Raw genomic sequence first — 25,223 nt, forward strand, 5'->3', positions numbered from 1 at the left:
TGGTGGCTTTATTTGATTAAATTATTAGGACTGCCAATTAAAAAATCTGTAAAATAAAATAGAGTCATAGCTCACAAAGAAGTCCTTTTGTTATCACTAGAATGATGTTTCCACCATTCCTTGCCATATTCAATCCAAAGCAACATTTTCAGTTAAAAGAATAGCTGAATTCAGAGTCCAAATGTCAGCAGAGCACGTCTGGGCAGTTTGTTAAAATCTTCTGTATCATCACACTTTTTGCCTATTGAGTGAATTAATCTGCTGTCATTGTTTTATTTTGCTACGTAAAGGACTTACTGACTTAGAGTGATGTTTCCTTTAAGTGCAGTAATTGAATAGTATAAATAACCCAAACCTTATTTAAGACATTTTCTGTATTTAATCTCCTTAAAGATAGATTATGGGAAAGCATAAGTAATTGGACTTCTTGACTTGTGAACAGATTACCTTTCATACAGGCCTTAGCTGGGTTACATGTGTACTACTTTTTATCTAGAAAAAAGACTTATTTTTGCTGCTGACACCTGGGATCGTAGCAGAGGTAGACTGAGGACTAATGAGGTACTTCTGGTAGTAGAGCACATCACCTCAGTTGAGTTCTCAGAGCTGCTTAAAAACCGGGTTGCGTTGCTGTTAGAACCAAACCGTTCAGAACACAACAAAACTAAACACTGATCCTTCTCATGTAAAAGTTGAAAAGAGGGAGTTTGTTCTAACGAGGAATTCTGATATCCATCTATTTAGATCACAGTGATACTTTCTAGAATTGCTTCAGACACTTGGGAGGGTTGTCCTTGCAGTCAGCCTTTCTTTACAAGTCATACGAACCTTCTCGATGAGCTCGATGCAGGCAGCCAGGTCCATCCCAAAGTCGATGAACGTCCACTCGATGCCCTCCTTCTTGTACTCCTCCTGCTCCAGCACGAACATGTGGTGGTTGAAGAACTGTTGCAGCTTCTCGTTGGTGAAGTTGATGCACAGCTGCTCCAGGCTGTTGAACTAGGGCGTTGCAAACACCAAAGAGCTCAAGTGAGTTTGGGAAACCCAGGGGGAAGTCGGCAGAGCAGACACGAAGCGGAGGGGCCTTAACAGGGCCGCTTATTCCAACAACTCACATCAAAGATCTCAAAGCCGGCGATGTCCAGGACCCCGATGAAGTACTGTCTGGGCTGCTTGGTGTCCAGCTGCTGGTTGATGCGGGTGACCATCCACAGGAACATCTTCTCGTAGACGGCCTTGGCCAGGGCGCCCACTGCGTTGTATACCTTCGTGGACAGAGTAATGATTGTTGGCGTTACTAAAGACGTGTTGAGAAGGCTGGGGATGTGTGTGATTCATTGAGGCCGTTCACTTACCTGCTGCACAGTCTGGCCTTTGGTGACGTACTCGTTGCCGACCTTGACCCTGGGGTAGCAGAGGGCTTTGAGCAGGTCAGCAGAGTTCAGACTCTGGAGGTAGGCTGCCTTGTCAGCAACTGCAGAGTACACAATTCAAGAAATGTTGTTTAATAGCGGATATCCTCTTTCAGCTAATTTTCTATTTTCATCTAATTAATTTTCTTTACTCTTTATAAAAAAAAAGCTTTAAGTAATTATGTAGAGGGTCAGATGAGGCTTTCTGTACATTAGAGCATGTACTCGCTAATAAATGGTCGGCTATACTGGACTTTGGTGATTTATTGCAAGTAGCTTTTGAGAAATTCATCAATAGTGAACATATGTCCAGTGTTTATGGTGACATTTTATGTAAGGCAAAAGCCGTTGTCTCTGCCCTTAAGGCAGACACATCAGGTGTAGTTGGAAGGAAAAGATAAGTCCATCTTAATATTTACCGTTAGAGAGGGATAAAAGTGTGAATATTTGGATCCTCATTTCAGTTTTGCTCCTCCCAACTTAAATCCACTTATTCAGTTTCACTCTCTGAATATGAGGGTATTAAATTTCACCATGTGACCCCTACAGGGTCTCTTTCTAAAATTGTGTCAGTGACTATAATGTAAATGGCATATGTCAGGTGCAGAATAACTGCTGAAAAGTTTAGGAGGAGGGAGAAAATATGTCAAGCTGAAGTGGTCAGGAAAGGCTTCAGGGGACAAATAACTTCAGCTTCCTTGGTAGGTCCTATATGTTCCACACGTGGAATATATGATTTTTTTCTTTCTCAGTTTTTTTATTTTAATCTTACTGCCTAGACTGTGTATGGGTTTATATATAGACAGCACACACATGCATACAGATGTCTAGGGACATCCTTCAGCCCCAGCCCCATGTTTGGGCAGATCCCGTATAGCCAGCCACCAGTTTACCCAGATAGTGCTGAAATAGGCTGATAAGCCACCATTGCCAAGGCAGAGCGGAAGCACTGTGCTGTCTCATTCTCTCATGATCTGGCCCCAGGTTGTGCTCTCAGATATCTCTTGATAAGTGCCTATAAGGGTTCATTTTCACTTGTTTGGGCTGCTTAGAAATGATGGAGATACAGAGACATGAGGAAGGAATGGGGGCGAGGAAAGCATGCCGTGTGTGTAAATACATATGTGCCCTTCAGAAGTCCAGTTGTGATGAAGTTGTGAGTTTAGAATAGCCCCCCTCCCCCCGCCATATTCTTCAATTCAGGCCCAGAAGGAGATTCATCTGGTACCTTCCGTGCCATCTGGCTCGGCCTGCTCCTCACGCTGCTTTTGCTTGAACTTCATGTTCCCATAATGCATCACGGCCCCTGTGAGCTTGTAGATGGAAACTTTCTCTTCAGGAGTAAAGCCCAGGATGTCAATGGCACTCTGGCAGGAGAAAGGACAGAGGTGAGGGCAGAAGAAACTAACTTATTTTGGAGAATTTATACTGTGTCCTAAGGTAACCACACCTATAGTGGGCTGTTCACACACATAATGCATTTTTTTACAGTGTGTGTGTGTGTGTGTGTGTGTGTGTGTGTATGAATGAATATGAGTGTGTGAGTGACTTACATCTGTGGCCATCAGCTCCTCTTGGTCATCAATGCTGGGGACTGTGATCTCCCCTTGACTGACGAAGGCATAGTCATAAGGGTTGGTGGTGATCAGGAGCATTTCTGGGTACACAGAAGTCAGGGTATACATTTTACACTAGAAGTTGTTAATAAAAATACTAATGTTCATCTGTGAATTTAAGTTATTTCTTACCAATCAGATCTGGCTTCTTATTGGAAGTGATCTGATAAAAAATATGGTAGCTTCTTTCTGCCTTCAGCTGGAAAGTAACTCTAGACTTTTCTAGAAGATCTGGAAATAGAAATAGATATTTAGAAAAAAAGTCGCTGCTGAAATATTAAATGAACCTTGGTGTCTTTACTAAAATTGGGAGCATTATATTTGGCTCCATTGAGATTTCTACCTGATGGTCAATCCTTTTGGTGTTACATATAAGAATTCCAAATACATATGGCAACTGCCCAAGTTTCTCACCATTTAAGAGCAGACACTGAAGCATGCCTGCTCTAGTAAAAGTAAACTTTTAATATGGGAGCCCCATGACTTCTGTATTATAATTGATTTGTAATATTCCCCTCCTTTCTTAGGGAGACTTTGTGGTGAGTGGCTCCTTGAAACACCTACCAAAGCTCAGATCAAGAGCAAATCACAGAGAAGCTTTGTAAACCTATAGGAACTCATAGGAACCTATAAGTAGTCCTAGAAAAAATGTCAGAGTTGCTCTGTGGCAGGAATTTCAGAATGTGCTCTGGAACCATCAGTCTGCATCGAGGTAGATGGGGCATGCGGTGGATTATGTCTAAGTCTGGCCATTAGCTCATGGGCAACACTGGCAGCAGGCTCAGTGCACACCAGGTGTTGCTGAATATGCCTGCGAAGGAAGTCACCTGTCCCTCTGTTTTGATTTTCAGTGGTCCTATTACTCACATGTTTCAATATCTGCAGAAGCCAGCTTCCCTGTAGTACCAAAATGAATTCTAATGAATTTACCCTTGAAAAGAGAAAGATTACTTAGTATTAAAAAGTTGAAGGGCACAGAATGATGCAATCGAAATGATAATTCACACATGCTTTCTCGGGCACCTAAGGGCTGAGAAGAGCCTTCTGTGACCAAGAGACTCACAAAGCGAGAGGAGTTGTCGTTCCTCACGGTCTTGGCATTGCCAAAGGCCTCCAGTAGGGGGTTGGCGCTGATGATTTGATCTTCCAGAGTCCCCTGCAAAGGCAAGCACGGTCCTCACCTCCGGGGCTCCAGACTTCCTGAGAGCCCTGACATCTTGAGTCTGACCCCAGACCCACCTGCATTTTGCCAGCTTCCTCCTTCTTCTTCTCCCCTGTGACCGCAATTGTTGCAAAGTACTGGATGACACGCTTGGTGTTCACGGTCTTCCCCGCCCCGGATTCGCCACTGCCAACACAGTGACCAGAGATGAGAACAGAACTACTACAACTCATGTTGTCTATATCTAAGACAATCACCACAAACCAGAGGAGGAAAAAGTCACGTACGTGATCAGGATGGACTGGTTCTCACGATCTGTGAAAGAGAAATCAAGACCATCAGTTAAAAAACAAAAACAAGAACAAGAACATTCAATATAAAGATTATTGAATCCATTTAGATCAAACACAGCTTATTCTTTTTAACATGTTGAAGATGTCACCTATGAATGTAGTTTTCTAGTTAGCCCTCAAATAGCTCTTGGCTCTTGGAGTAAAATTTGTGAAAATTTGTGAAAATAAGAGGCAAGCTATCATCTGTTTCCTTTTGTATTTTATTTTATTTATTTTTTAATGTTTATTTTTGAGAGAGAGAGCACGTGTACACGTGTGCGCGAGCTGGGGAGGGGCAGAGAGAGATGGAGACACAAAATCCTAAGCCGGATTCATGATGTCAGTGCAGAGCCCAGTGCAGGGCTCGAACTCACAAACCGTGAGATGGTGACCTGAGCCGAAATCAAGAGTTGGACACTTAATCCACTGAGCCACCCAGTTTCCCTTTTTTTGTATTTTATTAATTTAAAAACCTTTGTGATTAGAAATTTCAGATACCAAGTAGAGACAATAATATAAAGAGCCCCCTGGGTTCCCATCATACAGCTTCGACAATTATTGTCACTTAGCCAATTTTATATCCTCTGTACTCCCATTCCATCCTCACTGGATTGTTTTAAAGAAAATCTCAGGCATCATATAATTTTATTGATAAATATTTTAGTACGGATTATAGAATTTTGAAGTCATAAGGGATCTTAGAAATTACTTAGGCCAACTCTTTTATTTAACAGATAAAACAGCTGAGACCCAGAGAGGAATAAATGGCTTTTGTAATAACAATTACATAGCTTGTTAAGGTCAAAGATATTCAGGTCTTCTGACTTGCAGTGTATATATTTTTCTACTACCTAGCCTCCTCCCAACTCTTGATAGGACTCATTTGACTGCTGGTAACACTGTCGGGAAGGGATCTGGAATTATAAATGTGTTCATTTAGTCTTATGTTCCCTTTAATTTTATGTACATTTCAAAATAATAAAAACAGAAATTGTCACTAGTTATATGCTGATATGTTGGATCTATACCAATTTTCTGATTTGTTAAATATCGAATTTTATACTCCTGGATTATAGATTTGAGTGAATTCTCAAAAAACCTATTAGGGAAACAGATAAAATCTGCCTGTTATTTAAATGTGGATGTAGACTTTAGGGATCTTCAGAGTTCTACTCAGAGAAGTAGATACGGATTTTAGAACATACTCAAATTGATTTTTTCCCAATAGCAGAAAAATTATAAAAGATCATATCACATCTCATGGGAGCACAGATAAGAAAACAAAGTTCGAGGCTGTCTTGGCAATGCTAAAATAACATTAACCAGGTCAAATGCCATGGTTTTGCATGGTTTTATATGCGAATCACGTTTGGGAGCCATGAGTAATCTTGGATTTGGAGCAGCTCCAAAGCTTGGGGAGTGGAGACCTTGGTGGGGGTGGTGGTGTACATAGCAGGGTCAGTGCAGCTGCTGAGTATTAAAACCTCCAAAATGAGCCAGCCTTTGGATCATTTCTGGAAGGTAGTTAACTTCTGTTGACAACCAAAGAACAGTTTCCTGGCATGAAATCCTTGTAGAATTGCTGGCCAATTTGTCATGGAAGATTCCTATTTTATTCCTTTCTCCTCTCTTGTCTCCTTTAATAGCTTAACAACAAGTGCAGCAAAAACAAACAAACAAATAAAAACCAAAAGAAAATAAAACCCTCTCAGTTTCCAAAATCCTTTGGAACAACAGGAAACTCAGGAATTTCGAATATTTCCAAAGGCAATACATTTGGTGTGTGAAGATAAAAGGCTTTAATGCTGTACTTGGGCCTATACTGTGTATCAAAGCTGTTTGTTTATGCTTTGATAAGACAGAAATAACACACTTTGATATGATTTCAAGAATATTGTCAGAGGAAGAGGTATTTTTATTTTCTTCCATTCTAATAGGAAATGCTTCAAAATCATCAGGAAGAAAGTGGTAGCTCTTTCTTTACACGTGTCCTACCCCCAAGGCTAACAATATTAGCTGTGTCATTTAAAGATAAAGACAAGAATTTGCAAAGCTTTCCAGCTATAGCTGGTAACTACTTTTCTTGATTGCTGTGGATTTGTTTATTTTATTTATTTATTAATTTTTTTTAACATTTATTTTTGAGAGAGAAAGAGAGTACGAGCAGGGGAGGGGCAGAGAGAGAGGGGGAGACACAGAACCAGAAGCAGGCTCCAGGCTCTGAGCTGTCAGCACAGAGCCTGACATGGGGCTTGAACTCACAAACCGTGAGATCATGACCTGAGCCGAAATCAAGAGTCGGACACTTAACCAACTGAGCCACCTAGGCACCCCTGGATGTGCTTATTTTAAAATAATCGATTTGAACTTTTTTTTCAGGAATTAAAAAATATAGTGGACGACATCTTTGCAGAGTTCTGCTAATTGTTTTGGCTAGGCTTCCACTAATAGCTGAGTTAGTGTGGGCAGGTCAGTGAATGAACTCAGCTAGCTTCTCTACTCTATGAAATGGGGGTGGCTGCTGGGAAGAGCGTATGACATTATACTCGAAGTTCCTTGAAAACAGTGAGGCCCGTGTGGCTGCAATGTGTGATAATCAAGTTCCAGTCAGAGTCTGTTTGCTCATTAAAGATTCCGTTTCCACATTTCTGCAAATGGCTGCATCACTCACCCGTCAGCATGAACTGATAGGCGTTGTCGGAGATGGAGAAGATGTGGGGCGGGGCCTCCTGGCGCTTCTTGCCTCGGTAGGCAGCCACCACCTCGGGGTTGTACACTGGCAGCCACTTGTAGGGGTTGACGGTGACGCAGAAGAGGCCCGAGTAGGTCTGAGAAAACCAGAAAATGCAGCATGTGGATCTTATCTTTGCTCAGAAAGGGGGACAGAATAAGGAGATGCCAAAGGGCACTCACGTAGATCATCCAGGCTGCGTAACGCTCTTTGAGGTTGTACAGCACTCCAGGCTCGTGCAGGTGCGTCATCATGGCCATGTCCTCAATCTTGTCATATTTCGGAGGGTTCATAGGGAAGACTTGGTCCTCCCTGACAGTTAGAGTCTGGCAAGGAAAGTGAGAGATGACTTGGTATTGACAGCTTGACGTAGGGTTGGTTTGTTTGGTTTGCTTGCAAAACTATAATTACAGAAACTTTTCATTATATTATTCAGTATTCTTTAAATAAAGGCATGAAATTATATTTGTTTCAGACTTTGACACAGTAAATCTGTCTCCTCTGATGAGCTAGGGTACCACCTTTTTTTAAAGATTTTTTTTCCCACAATCCCCTGTACCATGTTTATTTATCGGTTCGTATCTTTTTTAAAAAACTTTTTTTAATGTTTATTTAGTTTTGAGAGAGAGAGCGAGCGAGAGCGGGGGGAGGGGCAGAGAGAGAGAGAGGGAGACACAGAATCTGAAGCAGGCTTCAGGCTCTGAGCTGTCAGCACATAGCCCGATGTGGGGCTTGAACTCACGAACCATGAGATCATGACCTGGGCCAAAGTCAGATGCCTAACCAACTAAGCCACCCAGGTGCTCCATCAATTTGTATCTTTTTACTCTTATTTTAAGAGGTTAAATTTTTAATTTTTCCTGGCCATTCATTACAAGAAACTTCAATCTGGGGGTGGGCGGAGTAATGGGGTTATTAATACATTATTTAGCTAAGTAAATCACTTAATAGTTTTCTGACAGGGGAAGCTAGCTTCTATTCCCCCCACCCAAGATCAAGTTTTGGGATTTAGATTGGGAAGTAGGGTTTGAGGGGATGCGGTGGCGGCTGATTCTAGTGTGTTGAAGTCCTGTGGGTGGATGGGAAGTGGAGGAAAGGAGATAGCTGCTGGGACCTTCCTCTGCAGTCCAAATCGGGTGTCGGGAACGTACTGGAAGGATGTTTGTGTTGGCTATAGGCTTAGAGATTCTAAGCCATTAGAGCTTCACTTTGAGGTGAGGAGACCCAGAAATACAACAGGGACTGTTCTCTCCCCGTGTTTATACTCACTGTTCCACCTTCAGTCTTCACCGTTACTTTCCCTCCTTCTTTGCTCTGGATGGTGCTCTTCACATAGGACTCCTTGGGCTCCGCGACAAAGACTGATGTTTTAGCATCGAAGGGCTTGTTCTGGGCCTCAATCCGCTCCTTTTCCGATTTTCGGAGGTAGGGAGCTGCTTCGCCAAAAACCGCCATCTCAGCATCTGAACTCGCGCTCATGGCTGCGGTTTATTTAGCAGAGGATTCTGCCTTGGGGAAGACGTGGGGGAGAGGGAGAAATAGAAACCAGAAGTTACACCTGGGAGCTAGGATTTGGTGTGAAGGAAGGAAGTGTTGAGCCCCCATCACTGGGGCTGTCGATGCTCCCACAGGTTGTCATCTGCCAGTGTCCTCACACAGGCCCCAGGACTGGTCTGGAGCGAGGTTGTAACTGGAGGCTTCATTTTTGGTACCTTGCAGATTTTCTTTCCCAGATCACATTTCTTAGTCCTCAGGGCTAGGGTGCCTACCTGGGGGTCTTTGCATGTTTGAATCTCTACACTGACAGCATCTACAGCTGGAACCGCAGATGGATTGTTTTAAGGCAGCTTCTTCATTTCAAAGCGTTCAAAAAGTAGCTTTACGTTTTTACTTTCTAGGTGGCCATTTTCTTCTCATAAGGCACATACTATTTTTAACATCTACTTTACGTTAATATTTGGTGTTAAATCTCTTGGTGGGTTGTTAAAAGAACCTCCTAATAAATTCTTAATACTGTGTATTTTTGTCATTTGGCTTGCTACCAAAGAGACTTAGCATTGCCTTAATTCCAGAATCTCTTCTGACACTTTGTTTTTGGCATGAGGGATTTCAACAGTCAGTTAACAGATCTAACCACAGAGAAATGAGAGCATGAAGAAGGTCCTTCTTCCCACATGCATTCCACAGGCTTCTTTTCTTTCCACCAATAAAAAGAAAACTGACAAAAATGAAAGGGTTCATCACAGGGAAACCATTCCGCTGATTGATAGATGGGCCTCTGCAGTGTTGGCCTGTTACACTGATTGAGTTGTTCCTTTCCTTTCATTTGTAAATTACTTGGGGAAGGGCCAGGGTCTCTCTTAAATTAGGTTCCGTATTTAGCACTCTGTGGGTGTACCACTAGGGACTTTTTAGATGAACAATAATAAATCTTTCTAAAAACAAATAACAATGAATCATCAAAAAGTAGCTAAAACATTGTGGCTTTCACAAGATGTTTGTGTTTTCGTTTTTTGATAAGGATCTTTCCAAGAAGTTTCAAAAACATCTGTAAAATGGCTAAGTATCAGTGCTTTGCGATAGAGGGAGGTCGACACACACAGAAGAGTCTCTTGCCCCTCGACCTGTCTACATGTAGCTGAAAACTCATTGTCAAAATTCTTTCTGTCCTAAGTATAGTCCTTTAACCCTGAACTCAGGTGAGGATAGCGTCAGAGAATAAGGCTCTCTGGAATAGTGTTTTCTCAGCGTTTATAAGCAGTGGTTGGAAGTACCAGCTACTTAGATAACTGCAGAAATGTGGAAATAGTGTACAATTAAGAGTTGTTCCCAGCTTTGTTAGCCTAAATGCCCTCTGTCATCAACACATCAATAAAGCTGAGGCTTACCTCCGGAGTTCCAGATGAAAACGCAGGTTCAGAAGTGGCTGACACTGTGAAACAACAGATTTCTTATTAGCAAAGCTGTGGAATCCCAGTAAAATAGTTACAGAATTAAAACTGTCCTGGTCTAAATCTTGACTCTGAGAAAATAAAAGTCAGAGTTGGGAGGGACGGTTTCATGCTCAGAGGTGGGCCATGGGGTCAACTCTCCCTGTCCCGGGGTCCCTGGGGATCCTTGAAGCCCCAAGGCCCCCCTGTCACTCACCTCTGGGTTCTTGGTGGTGATAAGGCAGGCGGGGTCCCCGTGCTTATATAGGCACCCGTGTGCTGACGCTGTGGCTCTCTCCTCTTTGTTAGGGCAGGACATTTGGCAACATGACCCTCAGCATAATTTGTACTGACATTTGGCATGTTTGGATATAATTAGAAGTATTCATATCATTTTGAGTATGTGAACCGATCGCCTATAAATAATTTGACAGGGACCAATCTGCCAGCAGAGAATGCTTTCTAGTATGCTAGGAAGGTGATCTCTGACCGTGCCTGGTGGGGCCCCAGAGTCTGTTCCTGTGAGCTGTGTTCGATTTGGCAAACTCTTTCACACATACCTGTGGTTCTCAGTGACACATTGCTGTCAGGGCCTTAACCACTTGTCCTTATTTGTTACCATAGGAACCCTCACTCCATTCCCTTGGGTCCCTGCCAAGGCTTACCCTCGGAGTCTGGGCTTGGGCAGCTGTGCCAAGGTGAGAGGAGAATCTGCACCGAGTCTCCGCCGTTGGCCCCGTGCCCACCCACTCCACACTGAAAAAATTATTTCAGTAGAACATAATATGTATTCATTGTAGGGAAAAATACAGATAAGCAAAGAGAAAAAAAAAGTATCTATAATCCTACTATGCAGAGATAAAATAAGGTAGAGAGAAAAATACAGATAAGCAAAGAGAAAAAAAAAGTATCTATAATCCTACTATGCAGAGATAAAATAAGTTAGAGAGGTATAAGTGGATTCATACTCTATACGTGCATATCGTACATAGAGGTCTTATAATCTACTTTAAGAATTATAGGTAATTTTATATAATTTACACCCTTATTCTTTAAACAGATTATATTGTGATCATTCTTTTTATTTTTTATTTTGTTTATTTTTTAAAGTTTATTTTTGAGAGAGAGAGTGAGAGCGTGTGCTGGGGAGGGATAGAGAGAGACAGGGACAGAGGATCCAAAGCGGGCTCCATGCTGACGACACAGAGCCCAACACGAGGCTTGAACCCATGAATCGCAGGATTATAACTCAAGCTGAAGTCACACGCTTAACTGACTGAGCCACCCAGGCACCCCTATGATCATTCTTTTTAAATTAAGATTTTTCATTTTTAAAAGGTCAGGTATATTGAGGTATAATTTATGTACAGCAGAATTCACTATTTGGCTGACAGTTGTATGAGATTTTTTTTTTTTCTGCCATTTAAAACATTTTTAACTGTGACAGTAAATTCCCTTTCTCTGTTGTATAGCTCTAGGCCTTTTACACATGCACAGATTCTTATAGACGCTGCCACAGACAGGATGCAGAACAATTCCATTTATGTGAGTTCTGACATGTGTGTAATTGTGTGACCTCTTACATACAAATTACATGAAAAATTAAAGCCTTGAAGATGAGGCTAAAATTCTCCTTTGATGAACTCACAATGGAGGTACTCCCTTCTCTCCAGAGGTAACCACCTATTACCAGTTTGGTGTATAATATTCCAGACCTTTTCTATGCACTTACTAAGTTATAGTTGGGAAAATATACATTGGTAAAACTGGTCTAAGAAAATTGGCTCATTGAAAATATATAATTAGATGTTTAAAGTATGTTTGAGGTAGTATCATACTTTACATTTACCAACTTGTTTTTTGTTGTTGACTTGTTCTGTACTCTTGGATCATTTTCCATATTAGTACATAAATTAAAATATGCAAAAATTTAAAACATATACAAAAATAAAGAAAATGGTATAGGAACCCATTATATTCATCCAGCATTAGTAATGATCAGTTCATGGTCAGTCTTTTTTTTTTTTTTTTTTTTTTAACGTTTATTTTTGAGAGAATGAAAGAGAGAGAGAGAGGCAGACGGAGGATCCAAAGCAGGCTCTGCACTGACAGCAGAGAGTGTGACGTGGGGCTTGAACCCACGAGCTGGGAGATCATGACGCGAGCCGAAGCCAGACACTTAACCGACTGAGCTACCCAGGCGCCCTAATTCAGCCCAACCCACTCCCCTATACCCAGAGGACTGACTTGATATTACTCATTTAAAAATTTCTGTGTAGAATTCTCTGTGATTATATGATTTCTTTGTTAGGTAAGTTGCAGAAGGTTTCTCCTGGTCTAATAGTGATCTTAACTTTGCTGTGGCATCTCAGTCTTATGGACGTTTTAAATTTGTATGTAGTCAAAGTTACAAACACTTTTCATTTGTATTTTTGCTTTTTTGTGTGTATCGTAAAAGAAGGCCTTTTCTAAATCAAGGACTCGGGGTCATAAATATGTTCTATATTTTCAATCTAATGCTTAAAAAAATATACTAATGGGCGCCTGGATGGCTCAGTCGGTTGAACTTCCAACTTTGGCTCAGGTCATGATCTCAACGGTTTGTGAGTTTGAGCCCCACATCGGGCTCTGTGCTGACAGCTCAGAGCCTGAAGCCTGCTTTGGATTCTGTGTCTCCCTCTCTTTTTGCCCCTCTCTCACACTCTGTTTCTCTCTCTCTCTCTCTCAAAGATGAATAAACATTACAAAAAATTTAAAAATATATATAGAGAGAGATTTGTAATCTAGAGATTTGTGTGTGTATGTGTCTGTGTATGTGAATATAATGTTTCTGAATTCCATATTTTGTACCATGTTTCTGTGGCAATAGCACATATGCTTTGATATGTAGTAGGGTAGATTATCCCTAATTATTCATTTATTTTAAAGTTGTCTTGATAGTTCTTGCATTCTGTTGTATTAATTTTAGACTCTGTGTTTCAGATTATATGGAAAATCCTGTTGTGATTTTGATTTAGGTTAAATTGAATTAATAGGTAATTTAATGAGAGTTGGTGTCTTTTTAATATGAGCCTCTCAATCTACAAGTACGATATATTTTCCTGTTTATTCTGTTTTTTAAAGTGTTTTTCAGTCATTTTTTCTCTAGTTTTTTTCTCCCAGAAATATCTTAAAATATTTCTTGTTATGTTTGTTCCTAGCAATTTTAGTTTTTTTGTTGCTCTAGTGAATGGGATTATTTTTCTTTCCACTTGGGTTATCACTGGCATGTGGCAGCCAAGATTGTGTGCCCAGAACTTCTGTTTTGTCTGTGGCAGCAGGTACCCACTACCCTTCATTTCACAGCACCGGGGCAACCACATGACCCTGTTTTGGCTAATGAAACGCAAGCAGGAGTTGCTGGGTGGGACTTCCAGAAAAGAGAGTAGACTCCACTGGTACTACCTTTTCCTTTCCCTTCTTACTGCTTTTTGGTGTAGAACACAGATGTAATGGCGGAGCTCCAGCCTTGAAGGAGAGATCAAGAGAAGTTCAGAGACAGTGTTGACATGTGTGAGTTGAATTTTATTACATAAATAAAAAAATTAACCAGTCATATTAATAAGGCACTATTCACTCAGATTTTCTGTTCCATACAAACACAATCTCTGACAAACACACAGTGTTTCAGAAAGTTAGTTTTACTGGTATCTTTCATCTAACTCACTTGCTGAACTTCCTTATCCCTCCTGATAGTTTATTTGATTCTATTGGGCTTTTGATGTATCATGCACAAATAATCAGTTTTGTGTCTTCTTTTTTTGTTTTTTTGTAATTTATGTGTTATCTTTCTCTTATTGCATTGTCTGAGACATTTAGGACAATGTTGAATACTAGGATACTTCATGTACGAGATGAGTGATCCTTATTTAGATCCTGACTTTAATGGGATTGCTGCTAATGTTTCCTCAAGTATATTTGCTGGGTACTTTAGTTTGCCAATAATTTTAATCACAAAATGAATCAAACTGCTTCATCCTTAGGTATATGATACGATGAAGAGAATTGAAAACATATACAAAAACTTGTACACAAATATTCTTAGCAGCATTATCCACAGTAGCCAAAAAAAGTGGAAACAACCCAAATGTTCATCAACAAATGGATACACAAAATGTGGTATATTCGTATGGTGGAATATTATTCAGCCATAAAAAGGAATGAAGTACTCACACAGGCCACAGCATGGATGAGCCTCAGAGACACTATGCTTGAGTGACAGACGTAATGCACTTAGGTTTGATGATTCCATTTGTATAAAATGTTGAATAGGCAAGTGCATAGAGACAGAAAGCAGTTGAGTGGTTTCCGAAGGATGGTCTGGAGAGGGGAGATCGGGAAATGACTACTAATGGGATTTCTTTTCAAGGCGATGAAAAGGTTCTGAAATTAAATAGTGGTTTTGACTGCATAACTTTGTGAATCTACTAAAATGACTGAATTGTACATTTAAATGGTGAATTGATGGTATGTGAATTAAATTTTTAAAAATGCATTGGATTTTATCAGTGTATTTTGCATTTATTGAAATTATTTTTTCTCCTCAAGTTTATTAATATAGTGAATGATATGGCAGATTTTTTTCACTTTTACCACTAAAATTCATGAAATAAAAGCCATTGAGATAATATTGTTTAATTTCCTGCTGATTGATTTAAGTTTACATTTTTTTTTTTTTTTTTGTAATGTGGGATTTCTACATCTGAGTTCATTATGGGCCTAGCATATAGTTTTCTTTTCTTATGCTGTCCTCTTCTGGTTTTGATATCAACATCGTGCTAGTCTTGTAAAATAAATAGCTTCCTGTTTCTATTTTCTGCAATACTGTGTTTAGAATGTGAATAATCTGTTCCAGGAAGATTCGTAGAGTTCCTTCAAGGAACTCTTTTAGTCTGTAGGCTCTTGGTGGAAGAATCTTTTATTTACTTTTATTAGTTTTTTTATGACTATTGATTAGTTTGTTCAGAGTTTCTATTTTTTTTTTTTATTTTGCCCATTTAGAAATGTTTTGTTTTCCTAGCAAATTGCCCATTTCATGTGAGGTTTCAGATATTTTGACTTTTTTTGTGCATATCTGTTTATAATAAAAACCACCTGATCGATTCTCTTTTATTCTTTATTTCTTTTCATTTGCCTTTTATATAGTTTAATTTTATTCTTTTTATTTTAAACCATATTTGCTAAAGTTTTGTCTTTTGTATCAGTCTTTTAAATTTAGTTTTACGAAATAACTTTTTTTCCTATTTTCTATTTTGCATTCTGTTTTTAATCTCATTCATTTATTTGTGTACATTTATTTTATTGGTCTGTATTCAACATCTTAAATTGAAAGCTTCATCTATTTTCATTCTTTCTTATGATCTCATGGATTTATTTGTGGTTATCAATTTTTCTTTGGTAACCACTGTGGCTAAATTCCAGAGGTTTATATGTAGTACTCTGCTTGTCCTTCACTTATAATTTACATTTTAAAATTTCCATTTCCATCTCAACTCCCAGATTATCTAAAGCATATTTGTTTTTTAGATTTTCAAATGAACACATTTGGGCATTGGGGGGAGGGTTCTCTTTTAGTTGTTAATTCTTTTCATCACGTGCATGTGAGTGTGCAAATTTAGTTTGGTTCCTGGTAGACTTGATAGGAGTGAGGGACGTTCATGTGTGTGTGTATGTGCGTGTTTGTAAGCAGTAAGATTATCAGCACCCCAAAACCTCTCATGATCCTTCTCATTAGAACTCAGATTTTCCTCACCTAAAGGCAACTACAATTTTTACCTTTATGACAGTCATTTCTCTGCTTTTCTGTATAGTTTCACTATTTGTGTATGCAGCTGTAAACAATACATATACTTTTTTTTTTTTTTTTTTTTTTTTTTTTTTTTTTTTTTTTTTTTTGCCTAATCTTGAGCTTCATATGAATAGATAGAACTTTACTTATTCTCTACTAGTTCACTTTTTTTGGCACAACAATATTGTGGGATTTTTTTTTCCCCCATGAAGTTACATGTAGCTGGATTTTATTTTCATTATTGTGCAGTATTACATCGTTTGATGATATTCTGTTGTATACAGAATTTGGGGTTATTCCCAGTTTTTTGCTGTAGTTATTTATTTATTTATTTATTAATTTCAAGATGAAGAGTGACTGTCACTTCTGTGGTATCTTGTTCTAGAAATAGTTGGTGGTTCTTTTGTGGTTTTGTACCTGGGTAGTTGTTATTCCATCTCTTCTTCCTCCTCTTTTAGCAGATTTATTCAGGTAGAAGTTTATATACCTTCATCAATTTTAAGTGTATATATATGATTTTTAGTGGATTTATGCAGTTGTGCAACCATCACCACGATCCAATTTTATAAACACTTACATTGAATTAAAATGCTCCTTTGTGCCCTTGTGCATTCAGTTCCCATCCCAACCCCAAACCATAGACAAACACCGTTTTCTGTCTCTATCATCTTGCCTTTTCTAGAAATTTCCTATAATGGAGTCCTACAGTGTGCATTCTGTTTTGTAGGGCTCCTTTCCCTTAGTTTTGGAGTTCATGCATGTTGTCACTTGTATCAGGAGTGTGATCATTTCTTTTGCTGAGTATGAGTCCATTGTGTGGGTGCGTCACATTGTGTTTATACATTTACCAGCTTATGGCCATTTGAATTGTTTCCAGTTTGGGGCTATTATGAATAATGCTGTTAATAATACTCCATACAAAGCATTGTGTGGAAGTTTGTTTTCATTTCTCTTGGGTCGATAACTAGGGGCTGAATGGTCAGTCCACTAGGTTGTGTAACTTTTTAAGAAACTGCCAAGTTCTTTTCCATAGTTGCGGTACTATTTTGCACTTCCACTAATCACGTGAGGGTTCCAGCTTCTTTCCATTCTGACCTACACTTGTGTTGTTCTTCTTTTCACTGATAGCCATCCGAGTGAGTGTAAAGTAGCATCTCCTTGTGGTTTTAATTTTCATTTCCTTAACGATTTTGGTTATGTGTTCGTGTGCTTGCCATTTATGTATTTTCTTTAAGTGAAGTGTCGATCTAAATCTTTAGCCCATTTAAAAAATTGGATCATTTTCTTACTAATTACTTGTTAGAAGTTATTTATCAGATGTATGATTAACAAATATTTTCTTGCAGTCTGTGACTTGTCTTTTCATTTTCTTAATGGTTTCCTTTGAAGAGTTGGTTTTAAATTTTGATGAAGTCCAATTTTTTGATGAAGTCAATATTTTCTTTTATGGGTCATGCTTTTTATATGATATTTTACAAATATTTCCTAATGCAAAGTCAGCAATACTTTTATGCTTTCTTCTATACATTTTATATTTATAGTTCTTACATGTGGGTCTATATTCTGTTTCAAGTTAGTTGTTTTTAATATTTATTTATTTTTGAAAGAGAGACAGAGACAGAGTGTGAGTGGGAGAGGGGCAAAGAGAGAGGGAGACACAGAATCTGAAGCAGGCTTCAGGCTGTCAGCGCAGAGCCCGATGCGGGGCTTAAAATCACAGACCATGAGATCATGTCTGAGCCGAAGTCAGATGCTTAACTGACTAAGCCACCCAGGTGCCCCTAAGTTTTTTGTTTTTTTTTTTTTAATGAAGTATACAAATTTTAACATTTGTCTTTACAATTCAGCTTGGTTTTTGTGTTATTCAGTCATCTATGTTTTTTACTTTTGTTTACTTGGCCTATAGTTTCTCTAGTAGATGGAAGTTAAACTCATCGACTACAATTGTTCTCACATGTTTCAGATTTCGTTTGTGTAATTCAAAGATAGTTGTTAACTTCATAGAAATTTGTGATCAGTTGATCTTTCTGGTAAACTGAATCTTTTAAAATAAAATAGGAACTGTCCCTGCTTCATTTAGTATTTTTTTGCCTTGAATTCTATTTTTGCTAATATTTTGCTATATTTGCTTTTACTTTTTTGGTAGCATATAGATGGGCTATCTTTTCCCATACCTTTATTTTTCAACTCTTCTGAGTTTTTTTAGTTTACATCTGACGTTTAAAAAAAAGCAAGTAGTAGCTACTTTGAAAATCCAGTGTGGGAGCCTTTTTTAACAGGTAAGTCTTAAATTAAGGGCAGCAATGTGTACAGTGCTTTAAATAGCAACTGAATCAGATGTTATTTTGTATGATTTTAGGCAAGTCACTTAACCCCTGTAAGCCTCAGTTTGTTCATCTGTTCAAGGAAAGCAATAACAATTATTTCCTACTATCTCACTGGATTTATGTGAGTATTCAATGAGAAATATATAGAGAGCATCTGGCAACATAGAAAGTATTTAATAAATATTGACTGCCATCACTCTGTTTAAAATAGTATGAAAAATAGGGCTCTGTGGCTGTGAGTCATGGAATATCACTGGAGTCTTAACCAAGAAGCTGATGTCATAAGATTTGTGTTTTAAGCACAGTTATGGTAGCAGCATGGAAGGTGGATTGGAGGAGTGAGGCAGAGAGAAAGAACCCACTTAAACAGTTGTTGTACTATTTTAGGAGAGCTGAGAACCTGCTGTAAGCCAGCAGCTCTTGGAAAAGAAAACGAAGAGGGTGTGAGCAAGAGGTACTTACGTTGTAGACTTGACTCTGTTTGCCGCTGGTGAAACAAATAATTTTAGATGTTCAGGAATCATTTAAATTTATTCTACCTGAAGACAACTAAAAATAAACAGAATTTCCTGAGCTTGGGGGGGTAATACTTCTCATGGCAAGGGAACACACTTGGAAATACTAGATAAAAGATAGAGGTATAATTTTGATGGAACATTACAATTTCAGAGTTTGCAGTAAAAGAATGTATTTCTAGGGATAATGAATGAGCTTTTACCAGACAGTGAGGTAACAAGCCACCCTAACTAACATCAAACATTATTTTAGGAATATGGTGGTTAAAATAGTATAAAATTAGTGTAGATGAAGAGAAGTAGATCAGTAGAACATAATATAGTTCAAAATGGGTTCTTGAATGTATAGCAATTAAGAATATGATAAAGGTGGCATTTTAAGTCACAAAGGGGGAAAAGAAGGACTAGGCAGTGAATGGGGTTGAGATTTAGCATTCAAAAAACAATTAAAGTAGGTCCTTGCCTGACACCACTGATAAAAATTAGTTCTAGATGAGCTGAAGTCTTAAGCATTAAAACAAAGCACAGTTATAAATGTAGTAGAAGATGTATACATGTCCTTCACATCAAGAAGAAAGGGAGATACAAGCAAATGGAAAAAAAAGCCAAAAGATATAAATGGGGACGGTTCACAGAAGAGGCAGGACAAATGGCCAGTGAACTTGATAACACGCTCAGCCTCAGGAGGCACGAGCTCAGATAACAGCTAGCATATCTCACCCATCAGCTTGACAGAACAATTTCCTAGTAGCAAATGGTGGTGCTGGAGAGGGGACGCCCTCCTCTGGTTCAGGTAAGGGTGTAAAATTCCAGGGCAATTTGTTGCTTCTTTTGAAATTTAAAATTGCCGTAATTTCCCCTTACTCTTTTTTCTACAGAAGCAGAGGGAACAGAAGATAGGTCAGGGTTGTATATTTAACATTTCTTCTAATAACGAAACTTTGGAAACGACTTAAATATCCATTCAGTTACTTCGTCTGTAATTTAAGTGGCCACCTGTTAAATGGTGGTGCTCCGTGGTCAGTGGTTGATACCTGACACTCACTTGCATCTGAGAATAGGATAAGCATGATACATTTTCCACTGGTTTTCTTTGAGTTGTAATTCTGGAAATGGAAAATCTTGTTTAAAATAACATGAAACAATGAAGAGTTTTAATGGGCAATATAAATAAGAAACTGAATTGTGAGGTATAGTTTTGCTGAAGTCTATTTATTGGTATATTTCAACCCTTCTCCGATGTGCAGATATCTCTTACACAATTGTTGTATGACAACTATTTAACTTAGGGTAAAAGCCCTTCCAAGGTCTGGCTCTTATTCCTTGTCCTTACTTTTCTTGCTAGTATCTGCTTACAGTTAAGCCCAGGGGCAGCATTAAATTACTCTGTCTGATGATCCTTCTGTTCTACGAGTGCATGTCAGAAGTTAGCTTATAATTCCTAAGATTCCCTTTGCCGTGAGGATTTGTATGTTCTCTCCCTCCAGTGAGGAAAAGCAGAGGGATTACAGCAACTAAAGGCATCATTACCTTTTTACATGAAATTCTGTAATTATCTCATCTTCAGACAAAGGGAACAACTCACCTTTCATAAGATTCATGCCAGAGAGGAATGTTATGTAGATTCCTCTGTGTTCGTGCAAGTAGGTCAGTTATTGTTGTTATTGGTGAGTAGCATTTCATTGGGAGGGTATAGCATATTTTGTTCATCTGTCCTCGTGCTGATGGATATTCTCATCTTTTTGTGAATGTGTCTTTCATTGCTTTTGGTTAAATTCCAGAGTTGAATTGCCAGATCAAAAGGTATATAGGTGTGTATTCAACTTAAAAGAAACAGCCAAACAAGTTTTCAAAAATAGTTGGACCATTTTACATTCCCAGTATTCACGTATGAGAGATGTTGCCCAGCGTCCTTGTCAGCATTTGTCATTGTCTGTCTTTATAATTTTAGCCATTCTTATGGATGTCTATAGATATCCAGTGGAATTTCCTTGTGGTTTTTAACTGTATCCTCCAGACCAGTGATACTGAGCATCTTTTAACGTGGTTATTGGGCCTTGACATGTCTTCTTTTTGAATGTGTCAAATTCTTACGTTTATTTTTACTGGATTGTGTTCTTTTCCTCATTGTTTTGTATGTGTTCTTTTTTTTTTTTTTTTTTTTTTTGAGAGAGAGCGAGTGGTGGGGGAGAGGGACAGAGAGAGAGAGAGAGAGAGAGAGAGAGAGAGAGAGAATTCTAAGCAGGCTCCACGCTCAGTACAGAGCCCAATGTGGCGCTTAATCCCACTACCCTGGGATCATGACCTGAGCCAAAAACAGGAGTGAGTCGCTCAACTGACTGAGCCACCCAGGTGCCCCGGTAGGTATTCTTATAGAACAGATATAATAAAGTTGTTTGTTGCAGATATGTATTGCATGTATTTTCTCCCAGCCTGTGATTTACCTTTTTGCATTCTCAACAGTATCTTAGTGAGCAGTACTTTTGATTTTGAAGAGGACAGTTTATCTTTTTTTCTCTTTATTTAGTATTTCTTATGTTCTGCTTAAGAATTTTTGCTCAAGATCACAAAGATATTTTCCTACGTTTTCTTTTAGAAGATTTATAATTTTAGGATTTGCATGTAGATTTGTTTTCCATGTTAATTATTGCATATTGTATGAGATACTTTTTTTATACAGATATCTAATTGATCCAGTATCATTTCTTGCAAAGACTTTCCTTTCTATATTAAATTGCATTTGCATCTTAGTAAAAAGTCATTTGATTGTGTGTGTGTGTATAGTATAGATAGATAGATAGATAGATAGATAGATAGATTTATATATCTATAGTCTATACTTATCTGTATATACATATACATATGTATATATATGGTGGATTTCTTTTCAAGATCTCTCTTTCCATGTACACACACACACACACACACAAGTATATGATTTATTTAGATCTTTACTTTCAGCAATGATTTATAGTTTATAGTATAGAGGTTAAAAAATTAAAAAAAATTTTAATGTTTATTTTTGAGAGAGAGAGGGAGAAACAGAAAGTGAGGAAGGGGCAGAGAGAGAGGGAGACACAGAATCCAAAGCAGGCTTCAGGCTCTGAGCTGTCAGCACAGAGCCCAGTGCGGGGCTTCAACTCATGAACTGTGAGATCATGACCTGAGCCAAAGTGGGACGCTTAACCAGGTGGCCACTCAGGCGCCACCACTCCCCCCAAGTTTTTAATTAAGTTTATTCCTAAAATATTATGTGATTTATTTGACGCTATTGTAAATGCTATTCATTTTTAGTATTTCACTTTCCAATTGTTTTCTGTTAATATAAAAATAAAGCTTATTTTTATATACTGACCTTACAATTTGACACATGCTCAATTTACTTCTTGGATTAAGTTGTTATTATAGACTTATTTAATTATTCATATGATTTTGTCATCTGCAAATAAGGACAGTTTTACTCCTTTTTTTCTTTTTTCAATATCTGTGTCTTGTATTTTCTTGTCTTACTTCATTGACTAGGACCTCCAGAGGGTTAGCTAGACCAGTCTTAGGTAGGAAGTCTTCACTGTTTCATCATGAAACATAATATTTTAGCTATGCTGTTTTTTTTTTTTATAGGTGCCTGTTATGTAGGTTGAGAAAGTCTTCTTTTATTGCTAGTTTGCTGAGAGTTTTTCTATTTTTAATCATGAATGTGTGCTGGATATTAAGAAATTCTTGTACCACATCTGTGATGCATTGAGATGATCAGATAATGTTCACTTTTATTCTGTGAGTATGATGGGCTTCGAATGTTAAACCAGCCTTGCTAGTAGGCTGTCCATATTTTGTCCTTTGGCTGGAGAGAGTAGGCTTTTTATGGGGCTTTTTGTCTACACCCATCGGTGTTTGTGTTGTCTTCTTTTTCAACTCCAAGTCCGGGCATATGAAGCAGGGAACTTACCTGGTCCATCTTCTCTCCACCACTCAGAATCTTTTGTTAGTTTGATATATAATGTCCAGGGGTTTTAGTTGTACTTAGTGGGAGGAGTAGGGAAATTAGGTCAACTCCATTTTCCTGGAAACAGAAATCCTGGAAATCCTTACTGATTTTTAAAAATCAATTACTGAGAAAAAGGCATTAAAGTATCCTTTGCTTTAGGATTTTTTTTTTTTTTTGGATGGTATATATAAAATACCTAGCCCAGTGTGTGTCACAGATTAAGTTCTTATTAAATTATTATGTGTCCCACAAATATTTCTTGAGCACTTGTTACATGGCAGGCAGTATTCTACTCATTGGACACTGAACAGTGAACAAACATCCTGCCCATGTGGAGCTTATATTTTAGTAGAGGGAGACAGATGCTAAAATAGTAGTCAAGTGGTCAGATAGTCAAGTGGTTGCATGGACAGATTTAAAGTAAATCAAGGGGATAAGAGGTGTAATTGGCGGGAGAGGGGAAAAAGGGTTGCCTTTTGATACTGAGTAGCCAAGGAAGGCCTCTGGATTAAGGTGTAATAATCCAGAATCCTGCAGCTGTGAAGGAGCAAACCGTGTGGATGTCCAGGTAAAGAGTAGAGAGCCTTCTCCCCTCCAGTGAAATGACGGATTACTGACCTTGTTTCTAGGCAAAGACTGTCCTCAGAATCTTCCCTTGATCAGCTAGGGTGAAAGTCCGGGGCCGTGCATTACTTCCCGGGATGAAGAGCTAGAAGATCTCAGTCTGGCTTTATCATATATTAGTTATACAACTTTTGACAAACCATGATTCTCTTTGTACCTCAGTCTCCAAAAGGAGTCTGTCTCACATAGTCGTGAGTATCCAGTAACTGACAAAGTGTACGTGGAAGCATTTTGCAAATAAATCAGAGTCCCACAAATGTAAGGTACTGTGATTATATCATGATTTTTTAGAAAAAATCTCAATGTTTATTTTTGGGAGAGAGAGAGAGAGCATGAGCAGGGGAGGGGCAGAGAGAGAGACACACACAGAATCTGAAGCAGGCCCCAGGCTCTGAGCTGTCAGTACGGATATAGATGCGGGGCTCGAATTCACGAACTGTGAGATCATGACCTGTGCCGAAGTCAGACGCTTAACCGACTGAGCCACCTAGGCACTCCATGATTGTACCATTATTACTGACGGTGCTGTCCAGCTTTGACTCTAAGGCATTTCGATTGGATTTTAGTGATTATTTAGCTCAGTGTTTTCATTTTACAGATGAAGAAACTGAGGCTCAGAGAGGTTTGACTGAATTTATAGGTATAAATGCAGGACTATAGATATCATGTATAATTCCTTTTTGGAAAATTTTGGTGATAATGTAGTGCTGTGGTTTTCAGACTATTATCCTGGACTAGCCACATCAGCATCACCTGGAAACTTGGTAAAAATGCAAATTCTTGGGCCCCACCTTCGACCTAATGAGTTAGAAGCTCAGGAGGTGGGGATCCCTAATCTGGGTGGTTAGGGTGCCCTCCAGATGGTTCTGATTCAGGCTATACCAGAGTCCTGATGTGCGGGGGGTGGTTCACGTAATCCATAGACGCACGAGGAGGGTGCCAGGCGTCCTGATCCCCAGGGGCAGCCCTAAGTTTTGGGCAAATGGTTTTTGTAGAGACATTTTTAAATCTCCCCCTTTCTCTCCCTTCAGGCACGTTTCAAGACACTTTTTTCTCTAGATGCTTTCTTAGTTGATTAGCCAGTAATTCCAGCTGAGGTGTTAGTGGAGATTAGTGCATTTCCAATGTAATAGGAGGTTAGAAAAGTCCATATCTTTTGGGATGCTGAAGATTTCAGTCTCATAGTGGGAGATTTAGATATGAGAGAGAAGGGGAGGTAATGGAGAGGGATCATGAGATTTCTTCTGTTCTTGCTATCTGTGTGGTTATGAATGGAGTTGGAAAAAAGGTTTCATGGTATTTTCGAGCATCAGTATGTCAGTGGTACCAGTATTTGCTTTAAGTAACCATGGTCTTTAAGTCCTCGGAAGATAGAGAAGGAAAGAATCTGGCCTTGTTATAGATTCTGAGATTTTTTTAGTGTAATGATTCCTGGCTGGATACCAAAAATGCTAGGGCATGGCTATGTCTGCCTAGTTAACCGCTTATGCGCTTGAAGTGGGTTTATCTAACCCGTTAGGTTACCTGACAGTTGCCCCTTGTGGCAGTCCATAATCTTCTTCCAGTCTGTTTCTCCCCATCACAGGAAGTCTTAGTGTTGCCATCAGGGAGGAGTTGACGTAAACTACCTCCCTTGTTCCTAATTCAGAGTTGTTCTCGGAGATGGTCTCCTGCCTCCCCACTGCATGCATCCCATTTGGGTCCTCAAATCCAGCATCAGTAGGTTATGAACAGTTCCCAAGTCTCAGTGGTCCCTCATTTC

At 38.9% G+C, this 25,223-nt stretch overlaps 1 protein-coding gene and 1 long non-coding RNA gene across 3 annotated transcripts in view; one reads left to right on the top strand and one right to left on the bottom strand.

The window, feature by feature from the left end:
• LOC112856949 (myosin-8-like) overlaps nt 1–10,185 on the bottom strand; it is a 28,683-nt gene extending 18,498 nt beyond the window's left edge. The window contains exons 1-14 of the mRNA XM_086686028.1: nt 10,142–10,185; nt 8,523–8,762; nt 7,436–7,579; nt 7,194–7,350; nt 4,478–4,505; nt 4,268–4,376; nt 4,092–4,184; nt 3,896–3,959; nt 3,161–3,259; nt 2,966–3,069; nt 2,641–2,779; nt 1,356–1,474; nt 1,116–1,265; nt 829–999 (exon numbers count right to left, since the gene is read on the bottom strand). Coding sequence (XP_086542154.1) covers nt 829–999; nt 1,116–1,265; nt 1,356–1,474; nt 2,641–2,779; nt 2,966–3,069; nt 3,161–3,259; nt 3,896–3,959; nt 4,092–4,184; nt 4,268–4,376; nt 4,478–4,505; nt 7,194–7,350; nt 7,436–7,579; nt 8,523–8,732 — 1,587 coding nt within the window. The 5' untranslated portion in view covers nt 8,733–8,762; nt 10,142–10,185. The remainder of the gene's footprint in view (nt 1–828; nt 1,000–1,115; nt 1,266–1,355; nt 1,475–2,640; nt 2,780–2,965; nt 3,070–3,160; nt 3,260–3,895; nt 3,960–4,091; nt 4,185–4,267; nt 4,377–4,477; nt 4,506–7,193; nt 7,351–7,435; nt 7,580–8,522; nt 8,763–10,141) is intronic.
• The window catches only part of LOC147574036 (uncharacterized), an 80,009-nt gene that overhangs the window by 28,500 nt on the left and 26,286 nt on the right, over nt 1–25,223 (top strand). The gene's annotated exons all lie outside the window — the stretch shown is intronic.

This window comes from Puma concolor, chromosome E1, assembly GCF_028749965.1.
Source record: "Puma concolor isolate L17-30 chromosome E1, mPumCon1.1.hap2, whole genome shotgun sequence".
NCBI lineage: Eukaryota > Metazoa > Chordata > Mammalia > Carnivora > Felidae > Puma > Puma concolor.